The following is a 22,871-nucleotide window of genomic DNA, read 5'->3' as shown; positions in this document are numbered from 1 at the left end:
GGGTCTCCTTGTAGCCCCAGCTGTCTTGGAACTCACTATGTAGACCAGGCTGGCCTTGAACTCACAGAGATCCGCCTGCCTTTCCTTCCCTAGTGCTGGGATTAAAGGCGTGCACCACCACGGCCGGCAATCTTTTAAAAAACTAAAATTAATTGCAATATTCTCTTGCCCCTAGGGTTTTCCCTTCCACAATTAATCTTTTCTTCCACACCTTCCCTCCAAATGATTATTCCCACTAGCTTTAGAACTGACAGTAATTCATAACTATTTCATCTCCACAGCTTTCAAAACATTGTCCTGCCCTTGCTCAGCTCCACAAGCCACTCCCTTTCCTCCTTAAAAATTGGTTGTTTTTGCACTGTTACCATTTATTCAGAAAACACCTGTGTAATGCAAACTAGCTTCCTTGCTTTAACCAAACTATTATTTAAATTCCTCAGGATGCAGAAAACTTGTATGTCAAGCAGCACTATTCAACTTAACCATGTAGACGATGATCTGGATCATCAGAACCGAGCCAGCAAGTGTGAAAGTCTCACCAAGTTACATCACCAGCGCGGGCAGAGGAAACGCTTTCAAAATGTCATTCATCTTCGTATTTGATGGCAGCTTATCCATATTTCCTTTATAAGCACAAAATTGGTATTTAAGTTAAATATTGGTGTTTAAGACTTCACTCCTGAGAGGTAAGCTTTCCAATTTATAGGTGAAAGGGGGTGGCAAAGGAACTTTTTATTCTTGAATTTATTATTTTATCAGGACAAAAGGCAGTTTGAGTACAGGGGAAAGTCTTGAGTTGCTATTTGTCAAGCATCTTTTAGAAAGCCGCCTAGTGCATTAAATTAACCGCCTCCTAGCCAAATCAGATTTAAGGAGAAAGTTATTTCCCATGTCTAGAGTGGCAAACGGAATTACCAGACGTCCTTAAGTAGACTGTCAAAGTTTTATGTTGACTCTTTCTTTAAATATAGATGGAAAAGTCGGGTCTGTTGCAGCCTGGAGGCTCACCTGTTAGACACACCGCAGGCGCGGGTCTTTCCCCGGTTATCCCACTTGGGGGGAGGGGGCGGGACGACTTTCTGGGGAGCTGTGCAAACCATACATCCTCTGGACCTCCGTGGCCACCTGGCTTAACCTTTGGAGGCGCGGAGGAGGGAGGGGTGTCCCATCACCTCGGGGAGGTTGCAGACCGCCCCCAAACCCTGCTCACCTCCCCCGAGGGGTGGGGAGAACACGGCCCTGTGCATTACAGGTTGGGGGGACCTCGGTCTTTTCCAACTAGTCTCGAGCACCCCTGGCTCCCGGGCAGGCCCGGGGGAGGGGGGCGAAGCGAGACCGCAGAGCCGGGTCCACCCCGCACCGCCACCGTGAGGCCGAGCGGGGGACCGGGGCCCGGTGGCGGCGGCAAGGCGGCCAGGCGGCTCCGCGCCGGGGATCGGGCGGGGGCATCTGCTCCGGTTTCCCCGCTCTTTTGCGCTCCCGCTTCGCCTTCCGCGGGGGAGAGCCGGGGAGGGAGCGAGGGAAGGGGTGGAGGTGGCGGGGGGAGGCCGAGGGGCGGATCCTGCCTGGGGGCTGATCCCTCCCTCCCCTCGGCCGGGCTCCGTGGCGGCAGCGGCGGCGGCAGCGGCTCCATTCCCCCTCCTCCCCCCCGGGAGCGGCGGCCGGGGCGCAACGGAGGCTGCGGAGGCGGGAGGAGGCCGCGCTCGCCCGCCCGTCCGCGCCGCGTAGACCTGCCGGGTGGCCGGGCCCGCACGCACGCACCCACGGGGCCCGGGAGCGAGGGGTCCGGCCGGCGGCTGAGGTAATGGGGGCTGCGGGGAGCGAGCGAGCGGGGGCGGTGGAGAACCGAGGGCTGCGCACGAATGGGGAGGTGGGCGGTGGGGAAGACAAGAGCGGTCCCGAGCTGGGCCCCGGGGCCGACGCGCAAGCCGTGCTCTGGAGCTAGGGTGGCGGGCGGGGAAGAAGGCGTGAGGGGGGGAGCTGCCAAGCGAGGACCCCCCTCCCGCACCCGCCATCTTGTTTCTCCGCGGTCCGGGTAGCCCAGCTACTAAGCCCCGCCCTCCTCACGCTGTACAATTGGTCAGGCTAGACGAGAGCCCGCCCTCGGCGTCTCCCTTGGCTCTCCGGTTTCTCCGCTTGACGGGCAGGTCAGGCGGCCAATAGGAGCTCGCCTCTCTGCCTCGGTTGGTTTGCTGGCGCTCGCTTTCTCTGCGAGGGTCGGACTCCGCGTCAGTGTGTGGTGCGCTTGCCCTCTGGTCTTTGGGGAGGGCCTGTACCCCCCTCCTTTCTCGGGGGGTGGGGGCGGCGGCGGGTGTGTGTGAGTGTGGAGTCTTCTGGAAGGGGCACCCCTTTAAAGGGGCAGCAACCTTGTCCAGGGTCTTCCCTAGTGTGGCGTGCAGGGGTGTGTGTGTGGGGGGGGTGTTCGTTTCTTTGGAGAAAGTCCTCATTCTCCGGGGATGGGTTGAGGTGGGCGAGTTGGGGTTCAGGGAGGTTGTGTTGGGTCTTTTGGGGGATCATGGTTGTGGAAAGAGTTGTGTACGCGAGGAAACTCCCGCCAAAAATAACTGGTCTAGACTGTTGGCTCCTTGTGAGCGAAAGTCACTTAATGGAGACTTGGGAACTTGGGAGCTGGGTGTAGATGATTCCTGAGGTGCTGAGGGGTAGAAGCTGGGAGGTGATTGCAGAGAGACTAACCCTGCAAAAAAATGGGTGTTGAAGCCAGGTGGGGTTTGGGTGCTTCATCCCAGCACTCAGGCAGAGGTTGGAGGACCTCTGTGAGTTGGAGGCCAGCCTGAGCTACATTTTGAGAGGGTGTCTCCAAAAAAGTAAGATATTGAAGTAGGTGTTCTGGTCTCCCTAGGGCCGCCTTGCCTTTGGAGAGGTGGGTAATTTAGTCTATTAGCCTGGAGGTTCCTCAGATCTTGCATTTGTAAACAGTCTAGTGGCCCCAGGGCACCTGGAAGCCAGACAGAACTGCCTTGGTGACTGTGTTTCCTTTGGCTCCAAAAGGGGTGTGTGCTAGTTTGGCACCGTCCTCAGCCGGTCTATTTAAGTCACGGTTTGGGATTGGAAGGCCTTTTCAGTAAGGTTGTTAATGATAACCTATTGATGATCCTTAAGAAGTAGATATTATTACCTGGGCGTGGTGGCACATGATTAATCTCAGAACTCAGGAGGCAGAGGCAGATGGATCTCTGAGTTTGGGGCCAGCCTGTTCTACATAGCCAGTTCCAGGCCATCTGGAGCTACAGAGAGAGAGACCCTATCTCAAAAAACTAAAAATGACAATAACGAAAACCATAGATATTGTCATTTTATTGATGCAGTGCAGAGGCATCATTAAAGAGACTTTTTCCAGATTACACAGGACAAGATTAGAACCTAGATTGCTCCCAAACTTCTTTGCACCAGATCATGGTATCTCTCTTGTGTGCTTACCTCCCAGTCTGGATTCAAATTGTAGCTTTATCGAAAACTATTAGCCTGGAGGTTCCTCAGATCTTGCATTTGTAAACAGTCTAGTGGCCCCAGGGCACCTGGAAGCCAGACAGAACTGCCTTGGTGACTGTGTTTCCTTTGGCTCCAAAAGGGGTGTGTGCTAGTTTGGCACCGTCCTCAGCCGGTCTATTTAAGTCACGGTTTGGGATTGGAAGGCCTTTTCAGTAAGGTTGTTAATGATAACCTATTGATGATCCTTAAGAAGTAGATATTATTACCTGGGCGTGGTGGCACATGATTAATCTCAGAACTCAGGAGGCAGAGGCAGATGGATCTCTGAGTTTGGGGCCAGCCTGTTCTACATAGCCAGTTCCAGGCCATCTGGAGCTACAGAGAGAGAGACCCTATCTCAAAAAACTAAAAATGACAATAACGAAAACCATAGATATTGTCATTTTATTGATGCAGTGCAGAGGCATCATTAAAGAGACTTTTTCCAGATTACACAGGACAAGATTAGAACCTAGATTGCTCCCAAACTTCTTTGCACCAGATCATGGTATCTCTCTTGTGTGCTTACCTCCCAGTCTGGATTCAAATTGTAGCTTTATCGAAAATTACACTTGGTTGAGTAAAGCTCTTCTGAGCTTCTGTTTCTTCATCCAAGAATTGGAGATGTTAACGTCTATACCATCTCCCAAGGTAGTTGGGAGAAATAATGAAAAAGTCTTGATAGTTTGTTAAAAGTACACTGAGCTATCAGCACCATATCCTCAAAAGCCTTCCTGGTAAGGATGCCTTTGGTAACTGCCTGCCACTGTTCCTTATGAACCTCTGGCCGTCCCCTAAATCCAGAGAATGTCAGAACCATAGGCCTTTCTCTTTACTCCATAAAGGTAGACTAGATGTATAACAGAGAGAGGGATTTTGGAGGTAGTGGTGCATTGAGAATTCACCTAGGTGCTCCCCCAGTGAACTTGTCCTTGAGTCCAATGAAGATCCCAGATGGGCTACTTAAAATTTAAAACATTTCTTAGAGCCTTTCCCAGAGCTTGCAAGGTTTGGGCTTGTAAATGACCCAGACAGTTATCTTTTTTTCTTTTTTACTTTCTAATTGTATATCGGGGGCGGGGGGGGGCAGTTGTGCATGTGATTATTTTTATTTTATTATGAATTCTCAGTTTGTGTGTGTATGTGTGTGTGTGTGCTTGCGTGCGCACGCACTCACGTGAGTGCAGTTTTGGAGTTAACGGCTACTCACAGCAGGCATTGGTGCTGGGAATTGAACTTGGGTTCTCTGAAGAGCTGTAAGGGCTCCTAAGCACCGAGTCTACTCTCTAGCCCCCTGACTGGATTTTTAACAATTTACTTTGGGTCCTGTTAAGCACTAGGCTCAGAAGCCTGGACTCTTTTTTTCTGTTTGTTTTTGAGATGTGGTCTCCCTGTAGCCCCAGCTAGCCTGAAACTTGCTATGTAGACCAGGCTGGGCTCCATCTCATAGAGATGCACCTGCCTCTGCTTTGTGAGCACTGAAATTACAAGCTTGCCTCACCATGTCTTCCAGAAGCCTGCTTTTACTGAGTTCTGAGAGCGGTCAACACTCAGCAATGCCCAGACCTGGCCAGCCTGGCTAGGCAGTTATCTTGAATGCTGCCTTTTGTAGGAAATACCCTTAAGAGACCACATGTGGAGCTGGAGAGATGGTTCAGCGGTTAGAACACTGGCAGCTCTTACAGAGGACCCGGTTTCGACCCAGCACCCACATGGCAGCTAGCAACTGTCCAGTTCCAGGGGATCTGATGCCCTCTTCTGACCTCCATGGGTGTTGTATGACACGGGTGCTCTTACATGCATGCAGGCAAAACACCCATAATTATAAAATTAAAAAGAAAATGGACCCTATATGATAGGCGTTTCAGATGTCTTTACTCTGGACAGGGCTGAGAGCTAGGCCTTCTAACCATGTGTTGGGAGAGGGCTGTAGACCTGTTGTCCTTTAATCCTTGAAAGTGGATGGGTTTTTTTTTTTTTTTTTTTTTTTTTTTTTTTTTTTTTTTTTAAAAGCGTGGTCTCACTTTGTGTCCAGGCTGGCTAGCCTTGAGCCTTTGTGTCCAGGCTGGTTGGCCTTGGGCGCCTGTGCTCAAGCAGTCTTGATCTAGTCTCAAGTAGCTGGGACTCCAGGCATGTACCAATATGCCCTTCTTGTTTTCTGTTCCAAAGCCTTAGCCATCTTCTTTTTCCATAGTTAACTGTCCTATAGCCTTGTTAGAATTAGAATTATTAGACTATCAGATCTTACCTTGTGTCATGTTGTAAGGATCTATTTTTCTGTCCCTTCCATTGGACAGAACTCCTTGAGAACAGGGATCACAGGTATTTAATTTCAGGGTTGGGGAGGTGACTCTGGGTAAAATGTTTGGTGTACAAGCATGAGGACCTGAGTTTGATCCCCAGCATCCATGTTAAAGGCACAGACTGTAATCCTAGTGTTGGGGGCAGAGACGGGTAGATCTCAGATGCTCATTGGCCAGTCAGTCTAGCCAAAACCATGAGCTCTGGGTTCAGTGAGGGACCCTGACTCAAAAATAAGCTGGAGAGTGATTGAGGAAGATACTGATATTAACACCTGGCCTTTCCACATTGCACACGCCACACACAAACGCAAAAGGGTTTAATTTTACTTAGCACTTACTGAGTACTAAGGAGCTTTGTATCCGTCCCCCATGGAGTTTATGTTTTAATAAACATTAATAAATAGGTAAATCTGCAGTTTGGTAGATATTATAGAAAAAAGGATGAAAAGTCCATTGCTGGTTGAGAAGGATTTGCTTTTTTTCATCTTTTTGAGACAGGGTCTCCCTGTAGCCCCAGCTGACCTGGAACTCACCGTGTAGACCAGGCTGGCCTTGAACTCACAGAGATCCTCCTGCCTCTGCCTCCCAAGTGCTGGGATTAAAGGTGTGTGCCACCATGCCTGGCTTGGATTTGCAAATTTTGGGGTTTTTTTGGTCTTTTTGAGACACGGTCGCCCTGTAGCCCCAGCTGTCCTGGAATTCACTATGTAGACCAGGTTGGCCTTGAACTCACAGAGATCTGCCTGCCTCTACCTCCCAAGTGCTGGGATTAAAGGTGTATGCCACCACGCCCGGCCCTGGATTTGCGATTTTTTAAAAAAAATATTATTTCTATTTTATGTGTATGAGTGTATTTCCTGCATGTATGTGAGTGCACCTGTGTCATGCAATGCAGCGGAGGTCAGAAGAGGGTGTCAGATTCCCTGGAACTGGAGTTAAGGACAGTTTGTAGCTGCCATGTTGAGTGCTGGGAATCAAACCCAGATCCTCTGCAAGAGCAGTCAGTGCTCTTAACTGCTGAGCCATCTCTCCTGCCCCCGCATTTGCAATTTTTTTTAAAAGTTGTTTTTATTTTATGTGTATGAGTGTACTGTCTGCATGTGTGTAAGTGCATCATGTGTGTGCAATACCCACGGAGGCCAGATGCAGGTGTTGGACCCCCTAGAACTGGGGTTAAAAGGCAGTTCTTAGCTGCCATGTAGGTTCTGGGAACTGAATCCTGGTTCCTCTGTGAGAGCAGCCAGTGCTCTTAACCACAGAGCCACCTCTCCAGCCCCCAGAGATTGTGTATACTAGTTGCCTTGGATTTTCTTTTGTTGTTGTTGTTTGATCTTTGTTATTTTGTCGTCTTTTTTTTTTTTTTTTTATTTTCTACAGCTGAGGACTGAACACAGGGCTTTGCACTTGCTAGGCAAGCACTCTACCCCTGAACTAAATCCCCCACCTGGGATTTGCAATTTTAAAGTAATCAGAGAAGTCTCACTGCTAAGTGGTGCTGGAAAAAACTGGAAAAGGGTGAAGCCTCAGGATGTACATTTTTTAGGCAGAGGAAACAGCTCTCTATAGAGTCCACTTGGTCAGATGGAAGATGAGTGTGTGCAGGAACCAGGGTCCGGCTCACAGTTTCCTGGTCTTCTCTCCTTAGGATTGTCTTCTTGGTTCCCGGTTGCCATGAGGAAGCCTCGTCGAAAGTCACGGCAGAATGCCGAGGGCCGCCGTTCCCCATCTCCCTACAGCCTCAAGTGCTCACCCACGCGAGAGACCTTGACCTATGCCCAGGCCCAGCGGATTGTCGAAGTGGACATCGATGGACGCCTCCATCGGATCAGCATTTATGATCCACTCAAAATCATCACAGAGGATGAGCTGACTGCTCAGGATATCACCGAATGCAATAGTAACAAAGAAAACAGTGAGCAGCCTCAGTTCCCTGCCAAGTCCAAGAAACCCTCATCCAAGGGCAAGAAGAAGGAGTCCTGCTCCAAGCATGCATCTGGCACCTTCCACCTCCCACAGCCCAGCTTCCGTGTGGTGGATACAGGCAGCCAGCTAGAGGCGTTCCCATTGCCTGCTGCTTATTACCGCTACATTGAGAAGCCTCCTGAAGAGCTGGATGCGGAGGTTGAGTATGACATGGATGAGGAGGACCTTGCCTGGCTGGATATGGTGAACGAGAAGCGGAGATTGGACGGCCACGGTTCGGTGTCGGCAGATACCTTCGAGCTGCTGGTGGACCGGCTGGAGAAGGAGTCGTACTTGGAGAGTCGCAGCAGTGGGGCCCAGCAGTCCCTAATCGATGAAGATGCCTTCTGCTGTGTGTGTCTGGACGATGAGTGCCACAACAGTAATGTCATTCTCTTCTGTGACATCTGCAACTTAGCTGTCCACCAGGAATGCTATGGCGTTCCCTACATCCCCGAAGGCCAGTGGCTGTGCCGTTGCTGCCTGCAGTCTCCGTCTCGACCTGTGGATTGTGTCCTATGCCCCAATAAGGGCGGGGCCTTCAAACAGACCAGTGATGGTCACTGGGCCCACGTGGTTTGTGCCATCTGGATCCCTGAAGTTTGCTTCGCTAATACCGTGTTCCTGGAGCCGATTGAGGGCATTGACAACATCCCACCTGCCCGCTGGAAACTAACCTGCTACATCTGCAAGCAGAAGGGGCTGGGCGCGGCCATCCAGTGCCACAAAGTGAACTGCTACACGGCCTTCCACGTGACATGCGCGCAGCGGGCTGGCCTCTTCATGAAGATTGAGCCCATGAGAGAGACCAGCCTCAATGGCACCATCTTCACTGTGCGCAAGACTGCCTACTGTGAGGTGCATTCGCCGGGTGCCGCCCCTGCCAGGAGGAAGGCACACTCACCCAAAAGCCTCAGTGAGGCTGGGGACGAGGATGGACTGAAGGAGGGTGGTGGGGAGGAGGAGGAAGAGGAAGAACCAGAGGAGGAGGAGCAGGAAGGCCAGGGCGGGGTAGGCAGCCCCCTCAAAGGGGTATCCAGGAAGAACAAGCCGAGTCTGAAGCAAAAGATCTCTAAGGAGCCAGAGGAAGCCGGCCAAGACACACCCTCTGCCGCGGTCCCCATGGTCACTGTCCCACAGATCCCCTCTTACAGGTGAGGCTGCTCAAAAGGGCTCTTTAGGGACTCTTGGTTTGGTTTTGGCCCTAGGCCAGGTCTTTCCCAAACATGGTTGGTAGATGTCCGATCTCCTCCTTGCTCTCAAATTTAAGTTTGCCCTTTGGAACCTGGGCCTGGTTCGTGGTTTTGATCGTACCCTCAGGAATAATGTGTTTCTTTTGGCTTAGAATGCCACAAAACATGTAAGTTGCTTAGAAACCTGAGGGGGTGTATAGTACTTTTCAACAGTGGCGCTAAATGGCGTTTTGGACAGGATCATTCTTATTGTTCAGCTGTTGCATACGTTTATAGACGTTTGGCATCTCTGGTCTCTATAAATGCCAGTCGCTTCCTTCCCGTTGCCAGATGTTTGTGACAACCCCAAGTGCTTCCAAGCAGGTTTCCAAAACCCCTGGGGACATAGAGCAAGGCCTAATGGAGAACTTCTATGTTATTATTATTTTTTTTGGTCTTTTTGAGACTGGGTCTCCCTGTAGCCCTAGCTGTCCTGGAACTCACTATGTAGACCAGGCCGGCCTTGAACTCACAGAGATCCGCTTGCCTCTGCCTCCCAGTGCTGGGATCAAAGGCCTGCACCACCACGCCCAGCTGTGTGTTACGTTTAACACATCTGCTGTCCACCAAGCTCTGCCCTGGGGAGAATGGGGACTTTTAACAAGGGAAATGGGAGGGGGCATTCCTCCTCCTCAGAAGCTTTAAATTTAAGGGAAAGTTCAGCTATGTAGCAAGCCAACTGGACTCTCCCACTGACTGTATCGTGATCACTGTGTCTGTGTTCAACTGTTAGCGAGGTAGCTGGAGCTGTTGGAGGAATGGGAGCTTAGTGGGGAGGATCTTCCAGCAGATGTGCTCTTGGGTGATTCATTAGACAGTGTACAGTGCTAGAGAGGGAAGGAGTCTTGGAGATTATTCGTCTAATGTAGTCCTTGCACCTTCTCCCACATTCCCAGATGAAGAACCCCGCAGCCACGGGAGGTAACGTTCTTGCTCCTTTATCCATTTGATGAGATATTTATTGAGCACTTATTATATGCCATGTCCAGTGCTAAGGGCTGGGACCAGGTGGAAAGACTGTGGCCTGTAAGCCAGGCTGTCTGCTGTCTCCTGCCAAGGTTAGAACTAGAAGAGTGCTGCAAAGTGGCAGCAGATGAGTTGTCCGAGGAGATAGGGAACCAGACCTACCATGCTGGAAGACAGAAGAATGAGATCATGATGGGGAGGCTCTGACTGACGGCCACGGCCCAGTGTAGAAGAAGTTCAGTGACTCTGAATGTGTCTTCTAGACACAGCTGTTTTAGCTACCTCCTTCCTGAGGGACCTGGGTCTGTGCTTAGTCCCCATTTTGAGGTTGGCTATGCCCTGGGGCTAGCCTCTTGTTTGTTATGTCTGTTTTGGATGCCTCTCCCAGGAGCTAGCTTTGCTGGCTAAGAACAAGGCATCATTTAGTATTTGTGTGCCCTTTGGCAAGTTGCTTAATGGCACTAAGCCTTAGCTTATTTGCGAGTGAACCCACCACATAGAATTTTGAGGAAAATGAGGTAATCTAAGTAAAACACTTAGCACAGTGCCTGGCAAATAGTAAGCGCTCAATAAATGGTGGCCGTTGCTGCTGCTGCTGTGTTGTTCTTTCCCTACCTGCACAGATGCTATTGGGGTCCTCCATGGCCACGAGGTTGTAGGGGGGGCTGCCTGCAGGTGGGCAGGTGTGCTTGGCATGGGTGTTGGTGGGGATCTGTCCTTTGGGGGGAGGCCCAGGTAAGCTTGGCTTTGGGGCAGGGATGTGACTGTGGAGATGAAGGCCTAGATGACCAATGTCCTGCCCAACGTGCCCGTCTTTCTTGAGTCCCACCTTCTTGGTGTCCTTTCAGCAGGGTGGGATGAGGAGATAAACAGAGAACTTCGGACACACCAGAGCCTTGCTTACCCTGCGGATAACTGATTTGGAAATACACTATAGTAGTCCGGAGATCGTGGATTCAAACCCCGCCTACGTCCACCATCTTCTTAGCTGCATTAATAGCTTGGGCAGTCTATTGGACCTCTGTTCCTAAGCTGCCTCTCCATCTTGTAATGGAGGAATAATGCTCTTATGGTGTGGGCATCAGGGTAGAAATGTTTGGTAGATCTTTCCTACTTTTCCTTCCCCCTAGTGCTATGAGTGTAAAACCCTGATCTTACTGCTTCCCTTGGCTGGCTAAGATTTTAGAGCTTCTATCCTCTTACACACTTAGACCCCCCCCCCTTTCATATTTGGTTCAAACTTAGACATTCGTAGGATGCTAAGAGTTTTTTTGAAAATCTAGATAGAGGTCAGGCGGGTACAGCGGTACATGTCTATAGTTCCAGTTTCTTGGAAGGCTGAGGCAGAGGAATCTCAAGTACCAAGTAGAGTGAGAGCGCATCTCTCTCTTACACACACACATGCACACAGACCCCCAGAAGTCAAATAACTCTTAAGGCGTTACATTTGGATATAGAAGGCATTAATTTGGAACACTTCCTTTGAGCTTAGTTGTGGGCTACCCCATGGTTTGGTGGGGTCCTTGGCCACAAATGGCAGGAAATAGCGACCACGTTACACATAGCTTACTCAAATTCCTGTTCTCTTTTGCTGCCTTTATCAAGAGGAGGGCGTGGTTGTAGAGGAGCGGGAGCACATGACAGCAGGCATTCGGGTCTAGGGGAGGGTTCCTGTGGAAGATCAGGACGGCAGGACAAGACAGAGAAGCAAGTGAAACACCTCTCGCTCCCAAGCTGCTTAACTCTGTCTTTTCTCAGCTCTCTTCTGAGGTGAGGCATTTGGTCACTTTATTCCGTCTTCCTCTCTAAGGTCCAGAAATAAACTGGGATCTGGATAGGATGCCTAAGCTATATGTCATCTGAGCTTCCCACTGACCCTGTTTCTCGCTTCCCTGTACCTCTACTCAAGGTTGAACAAGATCTGTAGTGGTCTCTCCTTTCAGAGGAAAAACCAGTTCATGCAGCGGCTACACAACTACTGGCTGTTGAAACGGCAGGCACGGAATGGTGTCCCCCTCATCAGGCGCCTGCACTCCCACTTCCAGTCCCAGAGAAACGCTGAGCAGGTGGGTACAGTGATGACTGGAGGCTTGGAGGGAGGGAGGGAGAAGGGACGAGGGTCGAGGAAGGCCTGCACTCCTCCCTGAGCCTTTGCCTGTCCCAGGAACAGTCTCCTAACACTACAGAGAGCTGCAGACCTCACAGCCCTTTCTGAAGGGAGAGATTTGACTAGGGGCAAACTCTACTCCAGGGCCCAGTGAAGAGCCAGCCCAGCTCCCTGAGTCTGTAGGCAGAATCTTGATGTGACAGCTGAGAAGAGGTGGGCTGAATGTGAGCAAGGGTGACTCCATCGTGTGAATTGGGAAAAGATGCCCTTTGCTCAAGATACTGTGCCGCTGCCTCCAAAAACTGTCCTAGTAAATGTACAAATGTGTGACCTTACTTGTATACACAGCCTATCCAACTGTGGTGGCCATTAGCAGCTGGATGCATGGTTAATGTTTTCTGCTCCGTATTTCCTTTCCGTCTTTCTCCTCTTTAGTTCTTTCTCCTCCCTTGCCCTTGCGTCTGTCTTGGAGTCTCCCCACACTGCCTCTGCAGGAAGCATCCAGCCTTTATCCAACTGGTGCCCTGGGCATTCTGTCTTGTCTTATATTTGTTTGCCTGATATTTAAGATCCTGAGTTATAAGCCTGTGTTTGATTCCTCTTGAACCTTCTGGTTCCCTGAAGCTCCCCACAACTTGGCCACCTCCTCCTGGCAAATCTTAGCAGACTCTCACTTCATCGACCATTGGTTACATTTGACGTCGCTGGTCACTGTGTCCACGAACATCGGTGACACCCTTTCCAACCTTTTCCACCCCTCTCATTGCACCCTGTGCTGACTTCTCATGTGTGTGTGTATGCATGTGTGTGCACATACACACAACATGTGCCATGTTTGCATGTGTGTGGAGGACATAGGTCGATGTCAGGTATTTTCCTCAGTCATTTTCCACCTTTTTTTTTTTTGAGTTAGGGGCTCCCTTTAGCCCCTGCTCGTCTAAAAATCAACTGTGTAGACTAGGCTGGCCCTTTACTCACCAGTTACCTTTTTGGTCCCTTTTTTTTTTTTGAGTCAGGGTCTCCCTGTAGCCCTAGCTCGTCTAGAACTCAACTGTGTAGACTAGGCTGGCCTTGTACTCACAGAGATCCCCCTGCCTCTGCCTCCTAAGTGCTGGGATGGAAGGCGTGCGCCACCATGCCCGGCTGATGCAGGCTCACTCACTGAATCTGGAACTCACTGATTTGGTTAGACTGGCTGGCCAGAAAACCACAGGCATCCTCCCCAGCTCTGGGATTCCAGGCACATGCCACCACTGCACCTAGCTTTTTACATGGGTTTGGGGTATCTGAACTCTGATCCTCGTGTTTGTGCCACAGTGTTAACTACTGAGCTATGTCCTCGGCCCCCTCCAGCTCCCGTTCTTTAACATTAGCATTCCCTGGGCTCTGCAGCCTGGTTGGTTGTTTGGAGAATGTGCTCAGCGTTTTGCCAGAAGATAACTGTGGCCAAAGGTCCAGGTCTGGCTCTCACTGCTATTTTTCCTGTCCTTAATCCCCCTGGGATGCTCCATGTAGATGTTGTCACCTGTAGCACAGGTCCTGGTTATCTTCCTTCCTCTAAGTAAACTCATCTCCCTGGAGCTCAGGTCACGAGCTCCCCGCCTTGTTGCTTTCTACTCTGGGCACTCACGTCACAGTGGCTCTTCCCCTAAGTTGCTTCTCCTCTCCAACTCCTCTGCCCACTCATGCCCCTAACCTGGCAGTACCTCTCTCGGTGCTCTCCAGCCTTTTCTTTGGTCTGTGACTGGTAGTGTCTGATTTACATGACATTTCCATTCTGTCACTCTTCAGGAACGCCTCCTGCTCCAGGCAGCCCAAGTTCAGACTCTTGCTGGGCCAGCCTTCCTTCCTCTTTTTCAAACTCCTTTTCTTTCCTCCCTTCCCTCTTTTTTTTTATTTCTAACTTTTTCTTTCCCTCCTCTCCTTCCTTCCCTCCCTCCTTCTCCCCCCCCCACCCTGGGGCTTCTGGGGTGCAAAGCCAGCAGTGTACCACTGAGCTCCATCCCCAGGCTGACATCTGCAGTAAGGGTCCTGCTGGCTCCTGGATCCTCACCATTTTTGGCTCTCCAGCTTCACCTTGGCCAGCCCGTTTGCTCACTAAGCAAAGAATCACTAATTCTGCCTCCATGTTCCGCCCCTCTCCTGTGGTGTCCAGAAGAGGCCTTTCTCACTGTTCCCTCGTACATGTCTACCATTGTACCCGAAGCACTCCGGAGACACCCTCCTAAGTCTAACCTCCCGACCATCCATTTTGTACCCTCTCAGCATTTTTAGAAAAGATTTTTCTTTTTAATTATGTGTATGCATGTGTGTCTGTGTGGGGTGTGTGCAGGTGCCCTAGGAGGCCAGAAGGTGTCCGATCCCCTGGAGCTGGAGCCACAGTCGGTTACTGCGGAACCCAACTCAGTTGGGTCCTCTGTAAGAGAAGTGCTCGTTCTTAACTGCCGAGCCGTGTCCTGCCCCTCCTCTCGGCATTTTGGATTCCGTTTATACCACCAGCTTCTCTTCTTTATGCTGATGCGCTTATATTTCAAATACTGAGTTTCCTCCCTTCCCCAACAACAGAAACCTATTCCAGGAGAAGACTCTTTTCTGCTGTTTTACCAAAGTGACTTCAGTCCATAAACTAATAAGTTTTCTAGCCAAGTGAGAGCTCTAGGGCAAGAGTCTGTCTCCCCCTCGGGTGCCTTACTAGCTTTCTCCTGAAGTTCTCTCCAGCTCTGCGGCCCCCGTGGCTGAGCTCTGGGCAGGGGCGGGAGAAGCCGCCCCACGATTCTCATGCTAGGATGATGTCAAGAAGCAGAGGAGAAAGGCGATGGGGGCGGGCTCTCAGCCTCCGTGGATGGGGTGGCTTCCTGTGTGCTGGTGCTCTCAGAGGCCCACCAGGGGTGGGGCAGGGTGGCGGCCCCAGCGCCTGTTGCTCTGCCCCCTGCAGCGGGAGCAGGATGAGAAGACCAGCGCGGTGAAGGAGGAGCTAAAGTACTGGCAGAAGCTGCGGCATGACCTGGAGCGCGCCCGGCTGCTGATCGAGCTCATTCGGAAGAGGGAGAAGCTCAAGAGGGAACAGGTGAGACAGACTCCCAACCAGGGTCTCAGCAGGGTCTCTCCTTCCCGTGTGACGTTCGGAGACTTGGACACAGCCTGGTGCCCGCTTTGCTTTTCCCTCTCCTGCTTACCTCTGTGGGCTCCGAGGTCTGCCTGCTCCGTGCTGGGTGGAGCGCTGGTGGTGTCTTCTGCGTTTTGTGGTTCATGTGGACTTGAGCATAAGCCCAGTAATGTACGACTGAGCCCATATCCAGAGTTTCTGACACAGGAGATTCTCGAGGGAGACCCTTCCTGAATGCTTGGAAAGCTGCTTGAGCTGTTCTAATAACACTGTAAGCTGAGAACCTCCGACCTGAGCATTCTTAGCCCTTTAAATGTTTATGAACTTGGAATAACTTAAAATTTCCAGGTTCAATTCAAGAACCAGGTTCAATTCAAGAACATTCTAAGCCCCAGACCACAGAGAATGTCAGAATCGGTGGTGTAGCACAGTGGTTTGGGAGCATGAGGTGTGTTGCCACCAGTCTGGGTTTATTTAAGTCCTAGCTGTTGTTTTCTACTTTCGTAGCATTAAGCAAAGTGCTTAATCTCTTTTTTGTTTTGTTTTTGGTCTTTTTGAAACAGGGTCTCCCTGTAGCCCTAGCTGGCTTGGAACTCACCAGGCTGGCCTCGAACTCATAGAGATCCACTTGCCTTTGCCTCCCAAGTGCTAGGATTAAAGGCGTGTGACACAAGGCCCGGCTTGCTTAATCTCTTAATACCCCCATTTCCTCCCCCCAGTATAGAGGTATGGCAGAGCCTCCATTATATAAAGGTTGATGAACATCCGATGGAGTGCCTGCCAGGCGCACAGTAAGAGCAGCAGAATTGCTGATGCTGTTGCTGGTGTCGATGCTCTTTGCCGTGCTGGGTGTCTACTGTATCGCTCTACACATGCCAGAGAGCAAATATTATTAATCGGATGGGTGACAAACTACTCTCTCTAGTCCAAGAATAGCAGCTGTTGCTTTCTTTCCAGGCTTGGGTTAAAACTGTTCCTTTCTTTTTCGAGTTCAGTTCAAGCACAAGCCCTCCTGGGAGGTCAGAAGCCTGAGTTCCCACTTCTGGCCCCCAACAGCTCTTACTTTATTTAGCAGGAGGGCATCTTAAGACCATCTCCTCAGGTTCAAACTAATTCCTGTCCAGGCTTGAGCTCCAGCTTGGTTTCTCCTGCCCTGGTTCAGAAGAGTGAGCAGAGGTGGCCCTGGCTCCTGTTTATGTTGGTATGTCCACGAGGCAAGAACTTCTCAGGCGCCCTCTGCTTCCAGGTGGTTCACATTAGGGCACAGAGTCAAAACAACACTTGTAATAACTGCAGCACTGTCAACATGAGGGTGTGGCTTGAGAGTTGAACCGGGAAGCCCTGGTCACCTTGGGCCCACACAGATGGCTCTAAGTGCTTATGAGATCGGTGTATGTGCACCCATTTGATGTCAGTGCATTTGGACTAAGACTTGGGTTCATCTATATTACTTAGGCCAGCACCTTGTATATATACCCACACTTAGAAACACACATGCGCATATTAAAAATTAAATCGGGGCTGGAGAGATGGCTCAGTAGTTAAGAACGCTGGTTGTTCTTGCAGAAGACCCGAGTTTGAATCCCAGCACCCACATGGCAGCTGACAACTGTCTGTAACTCCAGTCCCAGGGGATCCGACGGTCTCTTCTGACCTCTGCGGGCATTGCACGACACAGGTGCACTTACCTACATGTAGGCAATACACACATACGCATAAAATAATAAAATTAAAAAAAATTAATCTCAGGCCAGGCATAGTGGTGCACGCCTTTAATCTCAGCCCTCGAGAAGCAGAGGCAGAGGCAGGTGGATCTCTGAAATTGAGGTCAGCCTGCTTTTCACAGTTCCAGGCCAGCTGGGGCTACAAGGAGATCCTGTCTCCAAAAAACAAAAAAATAAAATAATAGAATTAAAAAAAAAAAAATCTTAAAAAATGCTTGTGCCATTACCTGGTACCTGGCATGGATTGTAAAAGTGCTAATTATTACAGTCGATGACCATTATCACTCCTGTAGGCTTTGGGGTGCTGCTTGATGCATAGGACACATTCACAAAATAGTTGTTTGTTCTAGTCTGCTGCTGCACTAGAGTATCAAGGACTGGGTAATTTGCAAGGAAAAGCGGATTTGGCCTAGCGTCCTGGGCTGAGACAGACTGGTGAGGACTCCTATGCTGCATTCTTGGAGAAGCAGAGGGCTGAGAGAACACTTGTGGGAGAGCTTGCCTCCACAGTGGCTCCTTCATGACTCCTGAGCAAACTCCCTGCCTGCACCACCCCTCCCTTAATCCATCCCTAGGCAGGGAGCCCATGTGACGTCCACACCTCCTGTTAGGCCTACCACCTTACCCTCCCACACTGGGAACTAAGATTCCCACAAATGGCCTTTTGGGGGACATTCAAACCACAACAATGTTGCTGCTGTTGTTTCTGTGCTAAGGGTTGGATGATAGCTCCTTGCACAGGGCAGCTTAATACCTTGTGAAAGTTTGTTACATGTGCCTGTCCTTAGCTGGTTACAAAGTTTCAGGGCCTCCTTGGGGATGTTCTCATCACTCCTACTTACCTTACAGGTCAAGGTCCAGCAGGCCACCATGGAGCTGGAGCTGATGCCATTCAATGTGTTGCTGAGGACCACACTGGACCTGCTCCAGGAGAAGGACCCTGCACACATTTTTGCCGAACCTGTCAGCCTAAGTGAGGCAAGTCCCCCTCTCAGCAGCCTGTCCTGAACTGGAATAGCCTCTGGATAGGCTGAGGAAGGGGCTGGGCCCCAGGACGTTCAAAACTGAGCGTGGACTGTCTGGCAGGCTAGTAGACTTCCCATCGTGAGGGGTCAGCAGGAGGTCAGGGTGGGCCAGGCCCAGAGGCTCTGAGTGAGCCTGACATGGCCAGACCAGAAAGTGGGAGGCCAAGAGTCCCAGCGAAGGGTGCGCCTGTTTGGCTAGTAAATGGTTGTTGTAATTGTACAGGTTTTATATGTTTAGGTTCCAGATTACCTGGAATTCATATCCAAGCCAATGGATTTTTCTACTATGAGGCGGAAGCTGGAGTCTCACCTGTACCACACCTTGGAGGAGTTTGAGGAGGACTTTAACCTTATAGTTACCAACTGCATGAAGTATAATGCTAAAGACACAATTTTCCACCGAGCAGCTGTCCGCCTACGGGACCTGGGAGGGGCCATCCTGCGGCATGCCCGGCGGCAGGCAGAGAACATCGGCTATGACCCCGAGAGGGGCACCCACCTGCCCGAATCACCCAAATTGGAGGACTTTTACCGATTCTCCTGGGAGGACGGTGAGAAGCCTGGACGGGTAGGGAGAGGGACCCGGAAGAGAGCTGCACGGGCAGGGTCCTGAGAGCCAGCCATCAGGGTGGGCCTTGGAGGTGTAGACTCCAGAAGCAAAACTGTGGGTGGGAGCCCTCAGGCATGCCTGCATGTAGCTGGAGTATTCTAAGTTTAACCAGTGCGCTGAGTGCTGAGTGCTTGGTGAGTGGTGGATAGGGGGAATTTGGTGTAGTCATGTGTCCGTGAAGCGAAGGCCTCACCAGGAGTCGTCTCCTGGATCCGCCCCACGTGGCATTGGAACATGGGGTCAGAGGAATACATTGCTGAATGCCCTGAGCTCCACATCATCCCTGCTCAGTGCTTTCCTATGGCAGCGACCAGACAGTTCCTGAGGTGGGGAGATTGCCAAGCTGCCACATGCCTGGCGCACGGAGTCGGTAGCTGCAACTGCGAACTGCTTCCTGCAGATGCTTTCCAAGTTCTGACCTGACCCTTCCGGGTAGCAGTGTTGTAGGCCGATACCCACAGTGACACTGCTAGAAGCCAGGGGCCTGGCCGCTCCAGGGGTATATTTTGATTCCAAAAGGTTTGGATCCCTTTCTCTTGCCCTGGACCAGGCAGACCCTTCAGCCTTCTCTATCCTCCCTTCTTCCTGGCAGTGGACAACATCCTCATCCCAGAGAACCGGGCCCATCTGTCCCCAGAGGCACAGCTGAAGGAGCTGCTGGAGAAACTGGATCTGGTGAGCGCCATGCGGTCCAGCGGGGCGCGCACCCGTCGTGTCCGCTTGCTGCGCCGGGAGATCAATGCCCTTCGGCAAAAGCTGGCACAGCCACCCCCACCAGCACAGCCATTGTTACTGAACAAGACAGTGTCTAATGGGGACCTTCCAGCAGGACCTCGGGGGGATGCAGCTGTGCTGGAGCAGGCCCAACAGGAGGAGCCAGAAGATGATGGGGACAGAGGTGAGAAAGAGTCACAGGCATGCAAGGAGCTGCGGGTGGGGGTGATGAGCCGGAGGGGCAAGTTTTAGGCTGCAATCTCTTGGCACTGCCCTTCTCTAAGTTTGGGTCTGGCCCTTGGAGGGGGGGTCATCTTCTGTATCGCTTCCAGGACGATGATAAAAATATGTAACACTCATTAGAGAACACAACTTGTCAGACTGGGCACCCAGGGCCCTCTAATGTGAGTATGTAGTGCAGGGTTGTGAGGTTTGGGAGTTTAGGGTCCTGGAGCACAGCTGCTGCTAGCTAGCCAGTTAAGTACTTTTGTACCTGATGTAGCAATATTGTACATTCCAGCTAAGTCAGTCTACTCTCTACCACCGTGTGGAGAGGCTCTGGGACAGGTGAGATTGCAGTGTGGGAGGAGGCAGAGAAGACCCTGCTTGTGGCCTGGATGCCTGGTTTTAACCCAGCCAGCTGAGGCCATAGGCCTCTCCCAGGCAGAGCATTCAGGCCACAAAAGGCCCCGTTATTGATTTAAGCAGGTGGCTTTCTCAGGTGTAAAGTGACATTTGCAGCCCACATTTTGTTAGACTCAGCTGGAAAGCTTTTTTTTTTTGGTCTTTTTGAGACAGGGTCTCCCTGTAGCCCCAGCTGGCCTGGAACTCACTATGTAGACCAGACTGGCCTCAAACTCATAGAGATCCACCTACCTTGGCCTCCCAAGTGCTGGGATTAAAGGCGTGTGACACAATGCCTGGCAAAGCTTTTAAAACTGTACCCTGTCTTGGGGCTGGAGAGATGGCTCAGCGGTTAAGAGCACTGACTGCTCTTGCAGAGGACCTGGATTCGATTCCCAGCACCCACAAGGCGGCTATGAACTGTCCTTAACACCAGTTCCAGGGGAATCTGAAGTCCTCTTCTGACTTCTGAGACATTGCACAACACGGGTGTACTCACATCCATGCAGCCAATACACTCATACACATAAAATAAAAATGATAAAATATTTGGAAAAAAAAACTGTACCCTGTCTTAGGGAGTTGGGGAAGTGATTCTCCAAAATCCAGGAGCCTTTTATAAGCTGAGCTGCCTCCCGTTGTTCTCCCTCATTACGGGCCGTTACATCTAAGCCCAAGGCTTGGGAAGGGCTGTCACTCAAGTAGTCCAAAACATTGGGAATTATCTCTTGTTTGGTACAGCCCAAATTGGAGAGATTGGCCCTTTTCTAAAATTTTTTTTAAGGTCTGCAGAGCATGGGGACATGGCTGAGGCCACGTGTAGCATCAGAAGGCTTTGTGATGTCGTGACTTTTTGTAACTCTCATGTCTCAGTCAGCACATCATTTGAATCTCACGCCCGGGCTCTGGCAAGCAGAGTTATGTGCACCAGTTATCACCAAGAGGGTTTCACAATGAATTCTGAGATTCAGATAGGGAGGTCTGGGCTTCGCTTGGGAGTCTCAGTTTTTTTTTGTTGTTTTTTTTTTTTTGTCTTTTTGAGACAGGGTCTCTCTGTATCCCCAGCTGTCCTGGAACTCACTATGTAGACCAGGCTAGCCTTGAACTCACAAAGATCCACCTGCCTCTGCCTCCCGAGTGCTGGGATTAAAGGCGTGCACTATCACGCTTGGCCTGAGTCTCAGTATTTTTAATTCAAGTGGACCACACAATGTTTGACGCCACTGATTTAACCTACCCCCATTGCTTCTTCCTGCTGTACTTTCCTCTCACTTGGTGATAGGAAACATAATTGATAACAGATGAGAAAACACAAGTGCAGTGAGAATTGTAAGCCTCCAGTGTCAAGCAACTGTCACCTAATTATGGACTAAACAGATGGCTTTCAGATGTAGCGTGGTATTTGCAATCCACACTTTCTTAGACTCACCTTGTGAGCTTTTTAAAGGATGCTGTGTTTGTGATTTGGCTTCATTTGGTCTGGAGTGTAATCTAGGCATTAGATTTTTTTAAATTGAATTTTTGCAAATTTCATACAGTATATTTTGATCCCCTCCCCTGTCTATGCCCCTCTTACTACACATTGCCCAATTTCATGTACTCTATTTGTGTCCCCAAATGCCCTTCAGTGTGGGTCCCATCCACTGGAGCCTGGTCAACCTACCAAGAGTCTCACCCTTAAATGAAACTGATTCTCCCCCTCCCAGCAGCCATCAGTTGCCAGTAGTTCCTCAGGTACGGTTGGAACTTCTTACCCTCTTCCCCACGTCTGTGCTGGGATTTTGTCCAGCTTGAGCTTACATGGGACTTGTGCATGCTGTCACCATTGCTGTGAGTTCATAGGAGTAACTGCCCAGCTGTCTGGAAAACTGTTTACCTGTGGTCATCACTGCCTCTGGCTCTTACAGTCTTTCCATCCTATCTTCTGCAATAATCCCTGAGCCTTGGGAGGCAGAAGTTTGTAAAGGTGTGTCCTATTCTGGGATAAGCAGTCTGCAGCCTCTTATTCTGCATGTAAGCCAGTTGTGGTAATCACCATCTGCTGCATAAAGAAGCTTCTCTGGTGAGAGCTGAGAGATGCGTTAATCTGTGGGTAAACAATAAGTCGTTAGGTAGTAGGTGTCAGTTTAATATTATATCTTTTTAGCAGAATAATTGTGTTAAGCTCTCCCCTATGGTCTGCAACCTGTATAGCCTCAGGTTCCTAGGCCTGATGTCAATATCAGATATGGACTCCCATCTTGTTAAACAGACCTACAACTAATCAGAAAGTGGTTGGTTACCTCCGTAGAGTTTGTGTCACTACTGCACCAGTGGGCATATCTTGCCAGGCCAGTTGTAAGATTCACGGCTGGGCAAGGTTGATGATTGATTTTCTCTTCAGGCTGTGTGAGAGCCATGCTTTTGGTCCTTGCTCATCAGAGTCCATATCTAGCCTGTAGGAGCAGACTGCTTCTAAAATGTTCAAGCAGGCTCTTTTTTTCTCTAACAGATGATTCCAAACTGCCTCCTCCACCAACCCTGGAGCCCACAGGGCCTGCTCCTTCCTTGTCTGAACAAGAATCCCGCCCGGATCCCCCGACTCTGAAACCTATCAGTGACAGCAAACCTTCAAGCCGGTCCCTAAAGCCCCGAAAGGTAGAAGATAATGAACTCTTGGAAAAATCACCTCTGCAGCTGGAGAGCGAGCCCTTGCAGTGCTTGCTCAGCGACAATAGCCTCAATCGACTGTCTCTCATGACCTCTGACACTCCTGCGGGCACCCCTCTTAGTGGTGTGGGCCGCCGCACGTCAGTCCTCTTCAAGAAGGCCAAAAATGGGGTGAAAGTACAGAGGAGCCCAGACGGGGCCCTGGAGAATGGTGAGGACCATGGCATGGTGGGCTCTCCCGACTCTCCAGTGAGCACCGAGGATGAGCAGCACTCCAGGAAGCGGCCAAGGAGTAGGAGCTGCAGCGACAGTGAAGGGGAGAGGTCCCCTCAGCAGGAGGAGGAGACAGGTGACCTGCCT

The 22,871-nt window shown here is 50.7% G+C and overlaps 1 protein-coding gene across 6 annotated transcripts in view; it reads left to right on the top strand.

Annotated features, from left to right (window-relative positions):
- The first annotated feature begins 1,576 nt into the window (after positions 1-1,576).
- The window catches only part of Brpf3 (bromodomain and PHD finger containing 3), a 39,120-nt gene continuing 17,825 nt past the window's right edge, over positions 1,577-22,871 (top strand). For 2 of the 6 annotated variants that reach the window (XR_607510.3, XM_008840082.3), the window contains exons 1-8: positions 1,579-1,801; positions 7,438-8,908; positions 11,862-12,018; positions 14,995-15,126; positions 17,739-17,867; positions 18,153-18,465; positions 19,117-19,422; positions 22,354-22,860. Coding sequence is in view for 5 of the 6 variants with exons in the window: in XM_008840082.3 (XP_008838304.1) it covers positions 7,464-8,908; positions 11,862-12,018; positions 14,995-15,126; positions 17,739-17,867; positions 18,153-18,465; positions 19,117-19,422; positions 22,354-22,860 (2,989 nt within the window). In the remaining variant the exon portion in view is untranslated. Of the gene's footprint in view, positions 1,802-2,205; positions 2,240-7,169; positions 7,204-7,437; positions 8,909-11,861; positions 12,019-14,994; positions 15,127-17,738; positions 17,868-18,152; positions 18,466-19,116; positions 19,423-22,353; positions 22,861-22,871 lie in introns of those variants that run through there. The other 4 variants (XM_029566912.1, XM_008840083.3, XM_008840078.2 and 1 more) reach the window with 4 other exon arrangements.

This window comes from Nannospalax galili, unplaced genomic scaffold (genome assembly GCF_000622305.1).
Source record: "Nannospalax galili isolate Female #2095 unplaced genomic scaffold, S.galili_v1.0 scaffold538, whole genome shotgun sequence".
Taxonomy (NCBI): domain Eukaryota; kingdom Metazoa; phylum Chordata; class Mammalia; order Rodentia; family Spalacidae; genus Nannospalax; species Nannospalax galili.
Note: the sequence above shows the minus strand (reverse complement) of the source record. Positions and strands in the feature narration are given on the sequence as shown.